Source organism: Nanorana parkeri, unplaced genomic scaffold, assembly GCF_000935625.1.
Source record: "Nanorana parkeri isolate BGI_ZX_2015 unplaced genomic scaffold, ASM93562v1 scaffold24, whole genome shotgun sequence".
In the NCBI taxonomy this organism is placed as follows: domain Eukaryota; kingdom Metazoa; phylum Chordata; class Amphibia; order Anura; family Dicroglossidae; genus Nanorana; species Nanorana parkeri.
Window position 1 is genome coordinate 1,910,197 of NW_017306292.1, and position 19,944 is coordinate 1,930,140.

A 19,944-nucleotide genomic window follows, 5' to 3' on the forward strand; every position below is an offset into this window, starting at 1 on the left:
TCTACTGCTGCTACTATTTTTATGTACATAAATATTTTACTAAAGATCTGTATGTCAACTTTGTTGCAGAGATCTGTAGCAGGTGCAGCTACAAATCTTCCTGATGAGTTTCTCTGCCCTTTTGTGTTGTTGCTTGTAGGCATAAGCTCAGGTTTAGACTAAACCTGGTCTGAACCTGAGCTCTTCTGAAGCCCAGGAGGAGCTCTTTTCGAACATGGAAGGAAGCTCCTTCAGTGCCACGTAATCAACCTCTGGTGGGGGCTGTTTGGGTGATACTTTGAGACGAGGTTGGAGAGAGAGAGCGAGCTGTGGATGGCTTTGTATGTAATGGCTTTGTAAGAGGGGGTTGCAGACAACGGAGTGGTTGGTTAAGTGGATAAGTCTAGCAGTAGCATTTATGATAGACTAGAAGTGGAGATGTGCAGAGGTAGGGCAATGAGGAGGGACTTGAAATAGTCGAGACGAGAGATAAGTGAGTGGATGATTAGCTTTGTGGTTTCATTGGTTAGGAAGTGATTAGATATGGGGCAATAGTGATTGGTTGTGGGGCAGAAAGGTGAAGTTAGAGTCAAAGATCACACCTAGCACCTTGGCATGGAGTGAGGGAGGGATAGTTGTGTTATCAATCTCAATGGAAAAGTTGGGGGGGGGAGGTGCAAGGGGGGAGGAAACATCAAGAGTCATTTTTGAAAGATTGAGTTTTAAGAAGTGTTGTGATATCCAGACTGATATATCAATTAGTAAATTAGTGATGCACAAGGACACCGAAGGGGTAAGTTGTGGAGTGGAGAGATATATTTCAGTGTCATTAGCATAGAGTTGGTATTGGAAGACATGCAAGGTTATCAACTGACCAAGGGAGTGGAGATAGAGAAGAGAAGGGGTCCAAGGATAAAGCCTTGGGCGACCCCTACGGAAAGAGGAAGAGAAGGAGTTAGATTTTTTGGTGACACTAAAGGAGCGGTTAGACAGGTTGGAGGAGAACCATGAGAAAGCAGAGTCTTGAGGCCGAGTTACATTTTTGAGGAGGAACAGGTGATCAACTGTGTCAAAATCAGCAGAAAAGGTCTTATAGGAAGAGTAAGGAGTAGTGGCCATTGTTTTTAGTGGTTAGTAAGTCAGGGAGTTTTAGGAGGGCGGCTTCAGCAGAGTATTGGGGGTGAAAGCCGGACTGTAAGGGGGAGAGGAGGTTGTTATTAAAGAGGTGGCGGCTCAGTCGCTTGAAGATTAGGCATTCTAGGAGTTTGGCGGTAAATGGGAGTAAAGATATTGGACGGGTCCAGTGAGGGTTTTTTGGGGTATTGGGGTAACCAGCGCATGTTTTAGAGGGGAGGTGTAGAAGCCAGTAGATAGAAAGTTTGAAAATGTGAGTATGAGAGCGTAGGATAGAGCAAGAGGGTGAGGGGCTTCTGCAGGGCAGGGAATGTCTGCACCACAGCTGACTGGATGGAAGTGTCAATGGCACTTCCTTGCTCTGAGAAACAAGGAGCCCCTCCCTGGAATGAGGGCTTGTTCACATGGGCTTCAGTTTGTATAAAAGTGGTGGTGTACAGCAAGCATTTGCAGAGCTTTTGGTGAGCTTTGCTGAAGCTTTTGGGAATGTTAAACACAGATCCTAATAGAAGTAGTGTCACTTTCAACAAATTGAAGCAGACATCTGTAAGCTTCAGCACTACCAAACGAAATGTTGAAAACCTGCTCAAGTCTGCCAGCAGCTTGTTTAAAGTGACAGTAAGCACTTCCATTAAGATCTGTTTTTAACATTTATAAGCTAGAATAGAATTTTCTTTAAGGGTTTGTTCACACCAGGTCTGTTGAGCTGTTTTCTATGTGCCCTGTTCACACCATACACTTGTGCTGTGTTTTTCTGCACACCACCACAACACATATGGTGTGAACATGCCCTAAGTGCTCAATGAAGCAGCTCGAAGCTTGCAGAGATCTTTGAAAAAGCTTGCTGTACACACAGTTCTCTACTTCATTTTCAAAATAAAATATACAACATCCAGAATAGTCTAGAGCCCTAGTTAGAATGTCAGTGTATATCAGTCTCAATAAGTGCAGGGGCACCTTCAGGTACTGCTAGCTGAGAGGTCCATGGGATAAGAGGTTAAAAAAGTTTATTGCCGCCATTTCCCCCAAGACAAAGCAACAGCGAAGGTGACTGCATGCCTCTCCTTTTTGCAATTCCCATAGCATAAACATGAGCATGTTATATAATATATTACTTTATGCTGGAGGCCAGACTTAAAGTGGAATGTTACCTAAAAACATTGCTAGCAGACCTTTAATGCAGAAGAGACATATGTTTCTTTTGCAATAAATGCTTCATACCTGCCTGCTAGCAAACTGCTTTAGATCGTACACTGAGCTGTGCATGATGTCAAGATGAATTAACTGGCATGTGCATATTAGGGCTGCAACAACTAACAAATTAAATTGATAATGAGAAACGTTAGCAACGATTCTCATCATCGATTAGTTGCTGCCGCTCTACTCCTCTTTCCCGCTGGTGCTGGCTGCAGCGGCCTGTGTCCCTTTCAATCCCTGCCTGTTTCGGCAGAGGCAGCGGGGACACAGACCACTGCAGCCGGCACTAGCGGGGAGGAGAGACAGCTGTGACTGCATTCCCCCGCTGCCACGTGTACCTTCGCTGCTGCCCCATGTCTCCTCTTCCCTGGCCCGCTCTGCATCTAGAGTCTGGGAGCCATGCCCAGACTGGTATTGGATATTTCATATTGCAATAGCTGATAGCAGGCTGGCTATTGCATCCGCCCACTGCCTGCTGTCAATCAGCAGAGGAGGAACCTGAAGGAGAAAGTCCTCCTCTGCTGATTGACAGCAGGCAGTGGGCGGGTGCAATAGCCAGCCTATTAGCTATTGCAATTTGAAATATCCAATAGCAGGCTGGCTATTGTTCCCAGCAATAAAGTAAAAAAAAAGTTTAAAATAATAAAAGTTAAAAAAAAAAGACTAAATTTTTTTTAAAAAGAAAAAAGTTACATAAATAAAAATTTAAAATGCATAATGTCTCCTCTTCCCTGGCCCGCTCTGCATCTAGAGTCTGGGAGCCATGCCCAGACTGGTATTGGATATTTCATATTGCAATAGCTGATAGCAGGCTGGCTATTGCATCCGCCCACTGCCTGCTGTCAATCAGCAGAGGAGGAACCTGAAGGAGAAAGTCCTCCTCTGCTGATTGACAGCAGGCAGTGGGCGGGTGCAATAGCCAGCCTATTAGCTATTGCAATTTGAAATATCCAATAGCAGGCTGGCTATTGTTCCCAGCAATAAAGTAAAAAAAAAGTTTAAAATAATAAAAGTTAAAAAAAAAAGACTAAATTTTTTTTAAAAAGAAAAAAGTTACATAAATAAAAATTTAAAATGAATACAAATAAGGAAAAAAAAAAAAAAAGTTAAAAAAAGGAGAACTATGAGGCAAGTGATTATCAGTCATTCTCATAGTTAGAGCCTACCTGTGACAAAGAAGCTGTCACACGTCGGCTCTATAGATCAGGAAGTGAGCGAACACATCACGTCACTCGATCATCTCCCTGCAGAGAGCAGTGACCGTCAGTCACCGCTCCTCCCAGGGATTCCCCCCTCCCCAATCCTCCAGCGCTTACTGGAGGAACGGTTGGGGAAGGGGGCGGGCACATCTTGCTCTGCCTCTAGATAGGCAGAGCCAGCTGTCACTCACACAACTGGGTGGATCCAGACAGCATTGTCGGGATCTGTCCCCGCTGCGTCGCTCTCAGTATATAGCGAGCTGTAGCGGGAGGATGCTAGTATGTGTCCTCCGGTGACCCTTAAGAGAACTATGGGTAAAAAGGTTACCCAATATTTCTCTTTTAAATAAACTAAAAAGTGAAAATAGAAAAAAAATAGTTGGTGTGTTATTTTAAATGAAAGGTTGGTTATTTTGTTATATTGGTTTAGATTTTTACAATTCACATTATTTTAAATTCATGAAACTAATGAAAATGTATAATACATACAATTATTTAAAAAAAATTATATATATATATATATAAAAAAAGGTGGGAAAAGTCATTTTCAGTTTCGGCCTGACAAATGTTGCTGCAGAAGGTGCGATGTGGTGCCATTCATATGAATGGATCCTAAATGCACCTCCCGTCCGCAGTGTGATTGTCCACACTGGAACGCGCGGTACTGCAATGCCCTGTGTTCCAGTGCAGTGCAATTTTAAAAAATGTGCATACAGTTTTATTCTGACTTTGTCTGTAATGCTGCATTTCCGGATTTTATTTTAAATAAATGACGGTGTACATTTTTTTCAATTAATCGAAATGAATAATCGGCTAATCGATTATGAAAATCATCGCTAGCTGCAGCCCTACTGCATATGCATGGGAGATGCATCATCCTGGGCCAACCAGTCAAGATAGGGGAAGACACTGAAGCTGGAAGAAGACTGGGCAAAGGTGGAAGCACTGGCCATAAAGATTGCATTCCTGGACGGCAGGTAAGTACTGCAGACTTTAGTTGTGATTCAGGGTTGGGAAATGTATGCTATTGCTGACTTGTTTTTAAAGGTATAGGTTCTGCAGCTGTCATCGTCATTCCTCCTTCAATACAAAGTAAGTAATTGACCTTGGAACAAGTGTGTAATCAGTGAAGTCTGAAAAGTTAGAACTCATGACCTGCATACTAGTTTTAGATTACTTAACTGCATCAAACCTCATCTGCATCAAACCTCATCTGTTACTTGTGGGACATTCCCAAAATTTGAGGATAAACTAAAATGTACATCAGAACACAAACAGCCATTGCAGATTCTTAAGAAGGAGGATTTAGTATTAACTTAAAAGTCTGGATCTGTACATTTTTTTATTTAAACCACACACCGCTGCTATAGATCATGCCAAGTAGACGAGGCAAGTATAATAATGCTTAATCACATGTTTTACTTTAACCGCCAAACAAAATATGTATAAAGAGTGAACTAAAAATCTGCTTTATACACAAGACGCAAGCTTGGCCACACATGACAAGACATACTTACATCAAGCGATCCTTCATTAATAACAATTAGGCCCATATTTTTGGTCAGCAGTCTGCACGAATGTCCTATTGAAAGAAAACAGAGCAGTTCAGCATTTTCATTAAAAGAATGTTTTTGGTATAAACACCTGTGGGAAAAAATAGACACAGAAAATCCTAAACTAAAATGGTATTCTAACAGGATAATCTAATTATTATTGGGATTTGTTAAACTAATACAATGTATAAGAATTGTTCCTGTGTTATTCTTGGGGGGCAAAGCATGATTTAGATTGTAGATCAGTGTACCATTCTGACCACTGACTGATCTTTATTACCGAATATGCCCACTCTTATCAGGTTATAATGAACAGCTGGCTAGTTTGCAATTTGACCAGATTTCATGTTACACCCCAAGTTCCCATTCTTATCTAAGTGTTTTGATGATCTACGCTAAGCACGACAAAATGCTCAAGACAAACAAAACCCATTCATTTCTATGGCCCCTGTTCACACCTGACCTGTCACAAAAACACATTTCCAGACATTTCCCATTGACGTTTATGGGACCAAAATCACTGTTCTGCCAAAAAGTACCTCATACTTTTTCCAGCGATAGGCGTTTTTCGGCTTGTGATAAAACACTCGGGTGTGAACAGGGGCCATAGAAACGAAGGCGATTCCTTGCCTTGAACGTTTTGACGCAGTTAGCTTTGAGTGACAAAACGGTGAGAACAGGGTGTAACATGAAACATGGTCAGAAAGGTAAACCTAGCCTTTAATACATCTATCTTTAACTCCAATGAAGGTCCGATATAAAAATAAAGTGCGATTTCAGATGCACTATTGAAGACTTAAAAAATTGCTTTTGGGCATTTTTGTATAGTGTGAGTAGCATACTAAAAATATATGAACCCGTTATCTTTACACAGAAAACTTAAAAACAGCCCTCAGCCAATCCAAATAAACTGCAATAGCTTCATTTACAAGACACTATTTTTTACTCCCTAGTATATCCACTCCAACAACTACTTTAGATCCTGTACTTGCATTGGGCCAAAATGGCCCTGCCATGCTTCCAACTGTCCCTCCTCAGTCAGTCCCCATTTTTGGTCTGATACATAAACCTCTGTAATATGCACTATTTAAATACCAAGTGTGTCATCTTAGACTAAAAATTGTGTCCAAATCTTAATTGTTATTTTAAGCCATTATAAAGAAAAAGTAGTGGTGTCAAAGAAAATACTTTTTGGTTTAACAATTTTTTTTTTTTTGCGCATTCATTCTTTAAGCAGCTAAGGGAGTAGCCTGAGTGTGTCCCTTTTCTACAGGCTATGTGCTAAAAGATGTCCCAGTTTTCAAACTCAGGAGGTATGTCATGTGCAACAGTACAGTCCCATTTTCCATCTCAGTGCATGAGCTGAACAGATTCTGTTAATCTACTGTATAAAGCCATGGACATGTAAAGAAGGTCATTATTTATTACTTTTCTATATTGTGCATGTGCTAACAGGTGGAGTTGAAGCAGGCCTAAAGATGAATTTTGAGGTCCGCAAGGTCCATGTGTTTCAATGTTTTGGTCAGATCAAAGCTATATTGTTGCTGGCTTCAAACAATTTCGATGAGCTGGTTTATGCAGAATAATCTTATAACATGAATGATATTTAACTTTAGGCACAAACATTTTTTGCATATTAATCCACTTTGAGTGCACCAAAGGCAGACATTACTTTGTAAAAGTAGCAGTAACATCACTGTGCTGCACACAGAACAAGATTAAGGGGAATATCTTCCAGTGGGAATATCTATTTAGTTGACAACAGCCAGAAGTGGGCTTTCTGCTCATTTAATGGGCTTTCTGACTAATTCATGCCGTCTCTGGGACAAAAAGGGAGATTTTCCAATGGGAACACAGACAAGCCAGACAGAAATTCTAATCCTTCCACACTGAATCCACAAAAAAAATGTCAAATACAGTGGTTAATCTACAATTTGGATGTCTGAATAAATGTCAAAGTACTGCAGGGCTAAATACTGAAAAATGGCCTGGCCAGGAAGGGGGGTTTACCCCGGTCTTTAAGTGGTTAATTAAAGCCGAACTCCAGAAAACATTGTTACATTAAAATGTCCCCCAGCCAGTGCTTTTACAAGAGATATTGACCCCTGCACTACCACAAGATCTACTCAGTCTTCGGGCTGAATGATTCCCAGATTTGCATAACCATCAAGATTGAGGACTTTACTGCGAGTCCAGAGGTCACGCATGCACCCGCCCCATGAGGTGCTGTCACCACAGTGCCCTGCATTCACTGCATAAAGGTAAAACAGAGCAAGGATAATCAATACAATAACTTTAAACTCCCCTAAATATGGCATTAAAAATAAACACAAAAATAGTACACTCAAAAAAAGACAACCATCTATTGACTTTTTATTTCCTCCTTTTGGAGAACAAGACCGCTAACTGAAATGTCACCTTATCACCGTGACCTGAGGAAGAGAATGACTGACTGTAGCTACACTTCAGTAGACTCCGCACAGTAGCAGGGTGAGAGTCCATGTATTTGTAATAATTGAATAATCCTCCATAAAGTGACAAACTCAGAAGTTAAACCTTAAATATGCATTCAGTTAGCTTTACTATCAACAAAAACGTATCTTATTTGTGTATCACTCGGCTGTAGATTCTCAAATCATCTCTGAATTCATTCTGACAATGTCCTTCCTTCTGGAGGGTGGCTTCTTTTGTTCCCCATGGTCCGTGTGTGTTGTAAACTTGCCACTGCTCCAAGCTTGCTCCGGTAATGGACTACAATCACAATACAAATGAGGAATCTAAACTTGAGATTGTAGTCCATCACTGGAGTAAGCTTGGAGTGGTGGCTTCTTTACAACACACACAGGGATTATTCATCATACAGAGAGGGATGCATTGGTAGTAGAGCTGCAACAGTTAAGTCGATTTAGTCGATTAAAATCGACGATTGAAAATGTTGTCAACGTTTTCGATCGTCAATTCGTCAGCTATCGATTGATTTGCCTGTTCGGGGCTCCACACGCGGCCTGCGCCACACATTGCTCCCGCTGCGGCCGCTGTGCCTACCGCACAGGCCGCATAAGCCACGCCCACCGCACAGGACGCTGAAGCCGCTGCTCTCCTCCTCGCCGCAACCTCAGTCACTCGCCGCTGGCCCACCGACAATCGAGGGCCCACCTTCTGAAAGTAAGTCAGTGGTGGAATAGGTGTACGGAGGTGCAGTGTGGAACAGGTGTGCGGGTATATAGTGGTGGAATATGTGTGCAGGGGTGGAATAGGTGTATGGGGGTGCAGTGGTGGAACAGGTGTGCAGTGTGGAACAGCTGTGTGGGGAGGCAGTGGTGGAATAGGTGTACGGAGGTGCAGTGTGGAACAGGTGTATGAAGGTGCAGCGAGGAACAGGTGTATGGGTGTGCAATGGTGGAATAGTTGTGTGGGGGTGCTGTTGTGGAACAGGAGTACAGGGGTGCAGTGGTGGAACAGGTGTGCAGTGTGGAACAGCTGTGTGGGGAGGCAGTGGTGGAATAGGTGTACGGAGGTGCAGTGTGGAACAGGTGTATGAAGGTGCAGCGAGGAACAGGTGTATGGGTGTGCAATGGTGGAATAGTTGTGTGGGGGTGCTGTTGTGGAACAGGAGTACAGGGGTGCAGTGGTGGAACAGGTACGAGTAACGCTACGTGCGCCGCGTATGCCACGCCCACCTCGCACACGCAGCGTACGCCATGTCCACCGCACAAGCCGGACACACGCCTGCAGAGCACGCCACCGCGACTTGCAAGGGTTCAGAAACAGGTAAGGGGGACCTGTTTTAATGTTTCCCGTTTAAAAAAAAAAAAAAGCGGCACACTGTAGAACATTAGCAGCATTAGAGGAACAACAAGTCCCAGCAATAATATATTAAACACCCTGTATAATGTATTATTGCTGGGATTTGTTGTTCCTCTATAACTGGTCAGTGGTAATCTGCATTGTGCAGTATAATCATTATACAGCCTAATGGAGAATACCACCAGCTATAGAGGACTACAAATCCCAGCAATAGTACATCATACAGTGCAATGCAGAATAACGCCATCTATAGAGGAATACATCAGAGAGCAATAATATATTATATACATAATAGTATAGTATACTATTGATGGCATTTGTTGTATTGCTCTATAGCTGCTGGTATTCTGCATTGTGCCGTATAATCATTATATAGCACAATGCAGAATACCACCAGCTATAGAGGACTGCAAATCCCAGCAATAATACATTATATACAGCGCAATGCAGAATAACGCCAGCTACAGAGGACTACAAATCCCAGCAATAAAACATTATATACAGCGCAATGCAGAATAACGCCAGCTATAGAGGACTACAAATCCCAGCAATAGTACATTATGGTATAATGTACTATTGCTGCATTCCTCTATAGCTGCTGGTATTCTGCACTGCGTCACTGTATAATGTACTATATTGCACACCACACTTTTTTTTTTTTACTTCCACCGCTCCAAGCTTGCTCCGCTCCAAGCTTGCTCCCGTGATGGACTACAATTTCAATACAAACTAGTAGTCCATCACAAGAGCCATTTTTTTTTTTAATCCGATTAATCGAACTTAATAAATCGGCTAAATAATCGTTAGCTGCAGCCCTAATTGGTAGAATTTGATTGTAAAGGTCTGCTTTAAAAAGGTACTTGAATGCATTTTTAAGGTTTAGCTCTTGAGTTTAGTGTCACTTTAATATGATACAGACAGATCCCCAATCAAATAGGAGACTCTATTGTAAACTGGAAACAAATTAATATTTCTGATTTGCATGATACAGGAAACAAACCTTAACAGATTCTATGATCATGGAAGATCAATCAAGCACATATTATGGATTTCAGAGCACTGCTATCATCACATTCATATAAGTTAACAGTCACAATAAAATATGCTATATTCTTGCCTGCAGTATGACAAACAGATGTCCTAAAAACTGCAATAGATTTTTATGTTCTCATACACTTAGAGCTGTAAAATGAAAAGGGCTGTAATCTGAGAATGTTGAATCTAATTTGGTACTCCATCTAAATGCAATAAAAAAAGTTTAGGTACTTTGGAGATGACAAGACCTCTAACGGAAATGCCATCTTACAATGCACCTAAACAGCTCCTGTACCTAAGGTTTTTTAATTGGAGCTCATTTATGACACTGTATGCCAGGGGAAAATTTATTTAAAAAAAAAAAAAAACAACTCACAAATTCCATACATTTTTACAATACATGCACATTGCATCATCTTTAAGGAGTCTGCTTCACCAAAATCTCAACCGGAGCTCTTGCCTGCTGAACAACAGACCACATTCTGTCCCACTCCAGAAAAACTAATTTCTTTCCCAGCAAAGCAATGCTGCTGCCTTGACTCATAAGAGCCTGCCCACACACTGCACATGAGAAAGTATTCTTGGGAGATGTAGTTTTGGAGCTGTGCTTACATCAAATGGGAACTGAGCTCCCAGCAGCTGTCCCTGCAAGAATGTTACAAGCCTGGTGGTTACATAGAAACAGCTGCTTGTTACAGGAAGGTTAAAAAAAAGAAATATTGTTAAGGCTCTGTTCACACCTAGGCGTATCGAATATGCGCCTTTGTTGCGCGTTGTGACGCACGTTTTGACACGATTCACGGTAACAAAAACGTGCGACAAACGCGCGTTTTCGAGGGCTACTTGGCTGTATCCCAAAGGAAACGCGAGACAAAAACGCTGCAAAGAAGCTCATGTACCTTTTCAGGCGTAGGCCGTTTTGTAGCGCGTTCAGACGCGCTGAAATACGGCAAGGTGTGAACCATACCCATAGAAAACAATGGGATTTTCATGTTTGAGCGTTTTGTAGAGCGTTCGTAGAGCGTTGAACGCGCTACAAAACGTACAGGTGTGAACCAGGCCTAAGACATGCCTTAGAGGAGGTAGGGAAGTTGGGTGGTACATTAGGGTAAAGTTCATTAAGCATGCCCTTTAAATGGGTTTCAGGTTTGGATAGAGGCTGGCAGCTATGTTCTTCCAGTTTCTTGCACTTTTCAAGGACTCCAGAATGCAGACCTTGTCATGGCAACTAAGAAACAATGATTAAAAACAAAGCATCTTGGCCGCATAAAAGAAATATGGAGACTACCATAGTTGACCTCCTATACGTGCTGACTGTGTTTCTCTCTGGCTTCATTCCATTCTGCACACCTGACCCAAAATAAGCATGCAACAAAAGTCGGGGCAGAGTGCAGACAGAAGCCTTAATGTCCACTTGTTCCAAATCAGAAATGCAGAAATTAGTGAAGCTAATGGATCAGCAAAACAACCAGGTAAGTATAATCTCAGAAGAAGTACTGTCTAAGGACAGATTTCTTTCAATGGCTGTGATCACCAAACAGAACCAATAATTTCTGGGGAGATTCTGGTACAGGAAGTTTCAGGAAAAAAAGAAAAGATTATAGTGAGTATCTAGACATACTAACTTCTTTTATTACGTTTTCAAACAAAATATAGAATTGGTGAATCGGTATACAAAATATTGAGGAGAGACACGGCACAATAGAAAACATAGTACATGAAGCGTATAGATCAACATAACCTAAGTACCCAGGAATGATAATAGCAAAATTAAGGGCACAAGAGTACCGCAAAGGTAGGTGACGACAAAGCAATGCTGCTGCCTTGACTCATAAGAGCCTGCCCACACACTGCACATGAGAAAGTATTCTTGGGAGATGTAGTTTTGGAGCTGTGCTTACATCAAATGGGAACTGAGCTCCCAGCAGCTGTCCCTGCAAGAATGTTACAAGCCTGGTGGTTACATAGAAACAGCTGCTTGTTACAGGAAGGTTAAAAAAAAGAAATATTGTTAAGGCTCTGTTCACACCTAGGCGTATCGAATATGCGCCTTTGTTGCGCGTTGTGACGCACGTTTTGACACGATTCACGGTAACAAAAACGTGCGACAAACGCGCGTTTTCGAGGGCTACTTGGCTGTATCCCAAAGGAAACGCGAGACAAAAACGCTGCAAAGAAGCTCATGTACCTTTTCAGGCGTAGGCCGTTTTGTAGCGCGTTCAGACGCGCTGAAATACGGCAAGGTGTGAACCATACCCATAGAAAACAATGGGATTTTCATGTTTGAGCGTTTTGTAGAGCGTTCGTAGAGCGTTGAACGCGCTACAAAACGTACAGGTGTGAACCAGGCCTAAGACATGCCTTAGAGGAGGTAGGGAAGTTGGGTGGTACATTAGGGTAAAGTTCATTAAGCATGCCCTTTAAATGGGTTTCAGGTTTGGATAGAGGCTGGCAGCTATGTTCTTCCAGTTTCTTGCACTTTTCAAGGACTCCAGAATGCAGACCTTGTCATGGAGCCTTAGAGGAGGTAGGGAAGTTGGGTGGTACATTAGGGTAAAGTTCATTAAGCATGCCCTTTAAATGGGTTTCAGGTTTGGATAGAGGCTGGCAGCTATGTTCTTCCAGTTTCTTGCACTTTTCAAGGACTCCAGAATGCAGACCTTGTCATGGCAACTAAGAAACAATGATTAAAAACAAAGCATCTTGGCCGCATAAAAGAAATATGGAGACTACCATAGTTGACCTCCTATACGTGCTGACTGTGTTTCTCTCTGGCTTCATTCCATTCTGCACACCTGACCCAAAATAAGCATGCAACAAAAGTCGGGGCAGAGTGCAGACAGAAGCCTTAATGTCCACTTGTTCCAAATCAGAAATGCAGAAATTAGTGAAGCTAATGGATCAGCAAAACAACCAGGTAAGTATAATCTCAGAAGAAGTACTGTCTAAGGACAGATTTCTTTCAATGGCTGTGATCACCAAACAGAACCAATAATTTCTGGGGAGATTCTGGTACAGGAAGTTTCAGGAAAAAAAGAAAAGATTATAGTGAGTATCTAGACATACTAACTTCTTTTATTACGTTTTCAAACAAAATATAGAATTGGTGAATCGGTATACAAAATATTGAGGAGAGACACGGCACAATAGAAAACATAGTACATGAAGCGTATAGATCAACATAACCTAAGTACCCAGGAATGATAATAGCAAAATTAAGGGCACAAGAGTACCGCAAAGGTAGGTGACGCATGTGCTTAAATTGTAAACAACCTTTATATTATGCCTGTGTCAGCATGGCGTAAAATCAAAATAAACTTCTAAGTAAACTTCTAAGAAAGAGAAAAGAGAAAGAAAGAGCCAAGCCCAGAAAAATGGAAAGACAGAAAAGATGGGAAAGATGGACACAGCCTCACTGTTACTTAATTTAAAGTTACTTTTATGCAACTAACACCAAATATTGGACAGCTGTGAGTCACACAATCAATTGTTCCACATACAGCATTTTTTCAATTAAATCTTGCAGTCCAGAGTCACAAGATTTCTGTTTGCCAGTAGAAGAATTTAGAATAGATTGTGCAACACATCTGGCAAAGGTGAATGCCATACAACATCAGTGTAGTATATAACAGGCACTCTGCCAGGAACGTTCAATGGACCCAATAAGCAGAACCAGAGCACACCAAATATACGAGTCCAGACTGAAGCTCTCCAGGGACTGCGCAATTCAATCAAAGCTCTTCTCTACTGTATCAGCCAAGTTGTAATAAAGAGACCCTTTTAAGTACCAGCAACAGAACTGCCAAGGTGCGGATCCAGGATGAAATCTGAAAGTATAAAACCACTTTTTTTGCCACGTGCTTTTAACTTTCCTCTGCCGTTTTTCACAGAATAAGTTATGCCTATGCATAGTGTGGTTTAAAGCTAGCTTTTATCTGTGATCAAGTGAGTTGGTTTAGTGGAATGTTTCATTTTTACTGCATTCTGCCAGCCATTATGGCTGAAGCCTATGAAAGCCACCAGCATTTACAGAGGAAAGATGGAATGAATGCTTTGACAGCAGAATCAGATGATTTCTTATGTCTCCCTAGCTTTGCTGTTCAGGCAGCACATTAAAGGCATACCAGAAAATTGATATATCCTACATGTTACACGTGGTGAAAGAACAGATTCCCATAGAAGCTATAAATTCCAAGATCCATTAGTAAAAGCCATGTGGTTCTTAAAATTTCTCCCACATGATATGGATACATTTTATTCTAGACAATGCAATGCAGAAGTCTGAAACATTAACAGAAGTACACTTTGCAATGATGCGTAGCTCTCTACAGGAGGACACAAATCATTTAATTACTGATGACAGCCCTGTCTTCACTGCATATTGAAGGGTATACAAACCTAAATAGCGGTATTGCAGACATTTCAAAGTAAAAACATGTCTACTTCTATATGCACCCATATGCAAAGGAAGACTGTTGCAAACAAGCTTGTAAATCGGCAGGCTTCTTTATTTTAGGGCTTGTTGAAACCATGTCAATCGAACTGCATTTTTCTGCACACTGCCACACGTTTGATTTGAACAGAGATAACAACTGTTATTTATGTGCCCTGTTCAAACCATACATGTACAGCAGTATGCAGAAAAAATTGCTCAGTGGCCATGGTGTGAACAAACTCTTAGGCTATGTTCACACCATGTCCGGACAATATCTGGAGCAGATCTGCAAACACAGTGCATTGCATTTTTGCCTCGTTCTTGTGCATTTTTTTTAAGCTTAAAATGGGCTTTCAGGTGGAGTCCAGTCTGTTTCCATGTGTTCCAGACCAGAGAAAATGAGACTAGCATTTTTTTTTTGCTGGACCGGAACGGACTGAGCTGGGCCCAGAAATACCATAGGGATACATTGGGATGCTTTTTTAAACCAGGAACAAACTGTTCTGGTCAAGACGGTGTGAAAAAGCACTAAGTGTACAAAAATAACTGCAACAACCAAAATCTTCTTCATACTTTTTTTAATATAACTCTAGGCAGTGAGAAAAGGCAAATAGTGAGGTCAAGGTGTAATCCAGGAGATACGAGGACTATGCCAAGTCTAGAAAACCATTCTGTTTACCTTAATTTGAGTGTTATTGGTCAGGTTTAGCAGGCTTTTGTACAAAGCTTCTGGTCAGAGTTGCAGCCTTTAGTCATACAATTCTGAGCAGCGTATCATTCCTCTACCCACCAATATCATATCATGGTCTAATGAAATGCTGGTCTTATAGTTATTCATCCCTTGCAGCCGACCGACACTGCCAGAAAAATTAATCTGAAGAACTGCATTTATTTTCTGTTGCATGAGGTATTATTTTTGTGTCAGTTTCTCAAACATAACATGTCCTTATATGAATGCCAATAAAGCTAAGTCACGTACAGCATTTCCTGTTTCACTATAATCTGGCATCATCGCCTGTACAATTATCACAATGGTTGGAATTATCTTTTAGAACGAAATCTGTACAACCACCAAATTGGCCACAAGTTTGTAGAGCATTGTCTTATGTTTCTATAGAATTATTCAGCCCATAAACTAAAAGAACTCAGCCCTGCTCATTTCCTTTTTCTTGGTCCTTTCATGGGAATGACATCCTCACATTATTATACCATGAACATACTTGGCTTAAATTTCCTCACGTTTGTGGGCTGTTTACTTTAAAGTGACATTAAACCCTCAGATTTTTTAACATAAAACAATACTGTAATGTGTGCCTTACTGTAATCCATGGTAGTTTCCCTTCTCTTTGCTGCTCTTCCTTTTAAATCTGTATCTCTTCTCATGCTGGGCAGAATTTCTGTTTTGCAGCAGACTGCCTTGTCTCAGGAATGGATACACGGTGTCTGTGTATACGTTTCTATAGGCTTGTAACCTGAGCCAGCACTACAGGAAGAGGCCCTGAGCTGAAAAGGGAAGTTCTCCCCAAGCATCAGAAGACATGAGGATTTAAAAGGAAGAGCAGCAAAGAGAAGGGAAACGACCATGGATTACAGTAAGGCACACATTACAGTATTGGTTTATGTTAAAAAATCTGAGGGTTTAATGTCACTTTAAATGCTGATGTATGTAGAAAAAGACCGGATTGAGTCTAGAGTGATTGAGCTGCTTGAATGTGCAAACACACTGGCCTTCATTTCTATCAACTCACATTCAGGGCCTTAAAAAAATAGAATTACGGCAACTAAATGGTTAGTGATTGGGGCAGCTAGGTGCACATGATGAATGTCATAATGAAAATTAGAGCCACTCAGGAAGATGATTGAGAGTCAGTTTGACCTTTAAATCTACCCTGGAAAAAAAACATCTAGAAGCTGAATAACACAGACTTCGTCAAAGGCAGCAAAAGCGAACAGTGCATTAGGTACTAAATATAGCTGTAACCGGTATCATGCAGCTAAAATGTGCACGGTGCAAGAAAATCTTAGGGCTTTCTGGCACTCCAATGCACCTGCATTCCGCTTCATTGAAGTTCTAGTTGGGGAGCACACACTCATAACATCAGCTATTACACTCAGGATCTTATGTCCCATCATTCATTGCACCATTTTATATGCGTACCCATTCAATAAAAGATTTGGGCCCACATGAGGACACTGCCTCCAAGAACAGTGTTTGACAGATTTGCTGCATTGTCTGTCTGCCTGTGCGCTTTGGTGCAGGCAGCATCCTCACATCGGCAAGCAGTCTTATTACCGGGAGTGTGCATGATACATTGGCTATGCTGGGTCTCCATGGGACCCTGCAAAGTAAAGGAGCAACCCTTACTCCAGAAAGCGGGGCCAGTGATCAGGGAACTGGATAAACCTGGAGGAAAGGTAAGCTTTAACACATGAAGAAGAGACATTACAAGTAAGCGTTTAGATCAGCAGCAGGTTCAAAAAGACTAACACAATACAGGTTCAATCATATTGGTCTATAGACAGAAAATATCGAACACATATTAATAAGCTAAAGTTGTGACAAAAGTTTTAACCTGAATTAAGTTTAATACAATGTATACGGAAACCACTGCTGATGTTGGGTACTCTGACTATCCCCCCAAAAAATATTCCTCATAGCACCATATATTCATCTGGCCACATTGCAACAGTGCCACCTACTGGATCTTACGGGAAAAGAGTGCATTATGAAATGACCCTTTCTGCAGTAAAAGAAGGGAAACACTGGAAAGCAGTATGCAGTATATAAGCAACAAACAAACACAATTCTTTCAAAAATTGCTATATGGTATGGGCAAGAAATCAGGAAACAAAAAAGAAAATATTTCATAAAGACTGATTTACACATGTAGTGTTAGCTGAACTCCAGGTAAAAAGATAATGGTTTGCTGAATGGTATGCTGAATTACTGCTTGATTGCTGACCCCCCCAACATTAGCCTATAATAACCCTTGATGTTAATTGAAACCCTTCAGTAGCATACTTACTGTATTCAATGACTAAAGCAAAACTGTCAAAATAGGTCGATCCTGTGTCAAAATGAGAATGTTTAGATAAAAATGCCAGAAACTACTGATCTCCCTGTCAGGCAGCATAGCCATGCCCTTGGATCTACCTTTTTTCTACACTTAGCCTGTGACTGGACGATGAAGAAGCAGCAGCCCACTCATGAGGTCCACCCTTTAGAGTGATACTGACAGCACCGTGCAAAACAAGAGAGCCTTGATTTGATAACAGAGCTGGCACTTCCTCTCACATTTTGCTGCTGTACGATGAGCAGCAAGGGGCCAAGATCCAGATGGATTTAGGTATTCATTCTAGATTACAAATACATTGAATGAATACCTTAAAAGGGGTTAAATATTTTTTCTATGTCTTCCTGGAGTTCAGCTGACCATTGATATTCCTTTTTCTATACCATGTAAAGGTACCTGTGCAGAAAAGATATTATAAGCTTTTGTTTTCTTTCCCACCCTCTCTCATTTCACAGCTCTCTAGCAATTCCCAGATAGCAGCTGTGAAAAACAGTATAAAATTGACTTTACCTTCAGAAGTTGAATCTGTGGAATTAGAGAGTATTGCTGAATACAATGCCATCTTCTTGATTGGCTGAAAGTATTTATTTTCTATTGCCTGACAGCTCACAGACTTCCCGCAGACAGTCACTCTCTACAGCGTTGCAAGGATTGCTAGAGAGCTGTGACAAGAGCTGTTGCAATAAAAAGCTTGCAATTCCCTCCATACACAGGTAATGTTAGATAGGATAGCAAAAGAAAAAGCAATGATCTCTTTAACCTTGTAATGAAGATGACATTTTGAAAAACAAAAATGTTATTTATCACTATACCAATATTAATAGCTGTCTCTTGTTTATCTCCAGTCAGAATCCAAATTCTAATGTCTGCTTTCACCAATGTCTCTATGGTCTCTGGCACATTGTCTTGCAGTTTGTCCTCTATGGCAGTTGCTCCGAGTAATTGGAGGTTCTATAGAACAGGAAAGAAAAAAAAACACAACACTATAAAATCACAGCTTGATATATGCATAGTCTATGAAATAATGAGCTTGAATCTGAAAAAGAATTAAACACCCGTCAGGAGAATAGATAACTTCAATAAAATGAGCAAATATTCAAAAGTGAAACAATGTGGAAGATTAAGTAACTACTGGGATAATCATCCATTTGCTGTCACTATCACATCCCATATGAATCAAAGAAAAGTTAAACTGAAGAAAAGATAAAAGCGCAGTATATGCTCTCATGGGGGCTTTTTGGCAGTATTATTTTTTACTTTTTTCAGTCTGTTCCTCTCTTTTTTTTTTGTTTGCCTGGCAATAGAGTTCTTACCCTACAGTCATATATGAAGTTGAATGACACTCCATTCATGTCTGAGCTGCAGTGTAACTACACAACAGAGTAAGCACTTGCACCACAATAAGGTGGAATTTCATTTACTTTTTCAGCTCCCAGGTTCTGCTGAAGCCTGCTTTCCCAGAAGTGTTGAGGTAGATCACATTGCTCCAAAAAGCTGGAGTCCGGCTGAAAAAAAAAATGCTTGTTTTTGCCTAGGGGTAGAGGAAGGAAAGCCCTTTCGCATGGGCTATCCGATCACGTCCGCCTGTTAGTATTTTAGGTGGATCTGATCGGAAGCCCGATGTTAGTCTATGGGCAGCTGGATCTAAACGGACATTTGTCGGTTTACAGCCGGTTACCCCCAATTCCGGCCAGGTCTGGCCGGAATTGGGGTCTGGAGGAAAAAAAACTGGATGGACAAACACAGATGTGACAACAGATGCCCTGCTGACTGGAACTGAAGGCATCCATGTGAAAGGGGCCTTATGATTAATACTTAGGAAGGCTCCTTTCAGCCAAGCAGTGACTGGTCCAGCATAGCCTCCTCTCTAAAGTGCACCTGGTCACAAACGCACCCATGCCTCCTCCATAAAACAATGCAGGACCAATAGCTCTACAAAGTATTGCCTTTTGGGGGATAAATGCTTATGCACAAAATAATTAAATTTTCATTGTAATACAAAACAGGATATGAATACAAAAATATGAAAACAGGAAAAATACCAAGAGGGTCAATGCTTCCACAATGCACTGTAATTTGTTATAGGTTTAGGGCTCACAGATGCACAACATAAAAAGCATTGTGTCCCTATAGCTCTCACTACCAAGCTTGAGCTTTAGCTACTTATAGCAGCTTGCTGCATGGCAAGGAAAGTAACTAAGTGTTGTAATAGGTGTAGTAAAAGATTTTAAGGTTTAAAATATTTTCTGGTTTCCTTTAAACAAACTGTAATAACTATGACTAACAAAACACCACCTGCTGATAGGCACAAAAAGGCGCAGACACAAACCTGCCGCAGCTTTCAGTTCTACCACTCTGCCCAAATGCTGGTCTTTCTGATCAGACACTTCTTGGAAGTGCACAGGTTTGTCCCTCACTTCCCCTACATTACTATTGGCCAAGGCCGTAGCGAGGGCGAGGCGAATGAGGCTCTCGCCTCGGGTGCAGGTGCGGAGGGGCACGCAGCCAGGGCTCAGCACGGCACTGAGAAG

At 41.3% G+C, this 19,944-nt stretch overlaps 1 protein-coding gene across 2 annotated transcripts in view; it reads right to left on the bottom strand.

Moving 5' to 3' along the window:
• The window catches only part of ATP8A1 (ATPase phospholipid transporting 8A1), a 221,380-nt gene that overhangs the window by 51,058 nt on the left and 150,378 nt on the right, over positions 1-19,944 (bottom strand). For both annotated transcript variants that reach the window (XM_018564825.1, XM_018564824.1), the window contains 2 exons: positions 18,226-18,364; positions 5,027-5,091 (listed from right to left, as the gene is read on the bottom strand). In XM_018564825.1, coding sequence (XP_018420327.1) covers positions 5,027-5,091; positions 18,226-18,364 — 204 coding nt within the window. The remainder of the gene's footprint in view (positions 1-5,026; positions 5,092-18,225; positions 18,365-19,944) is intronic.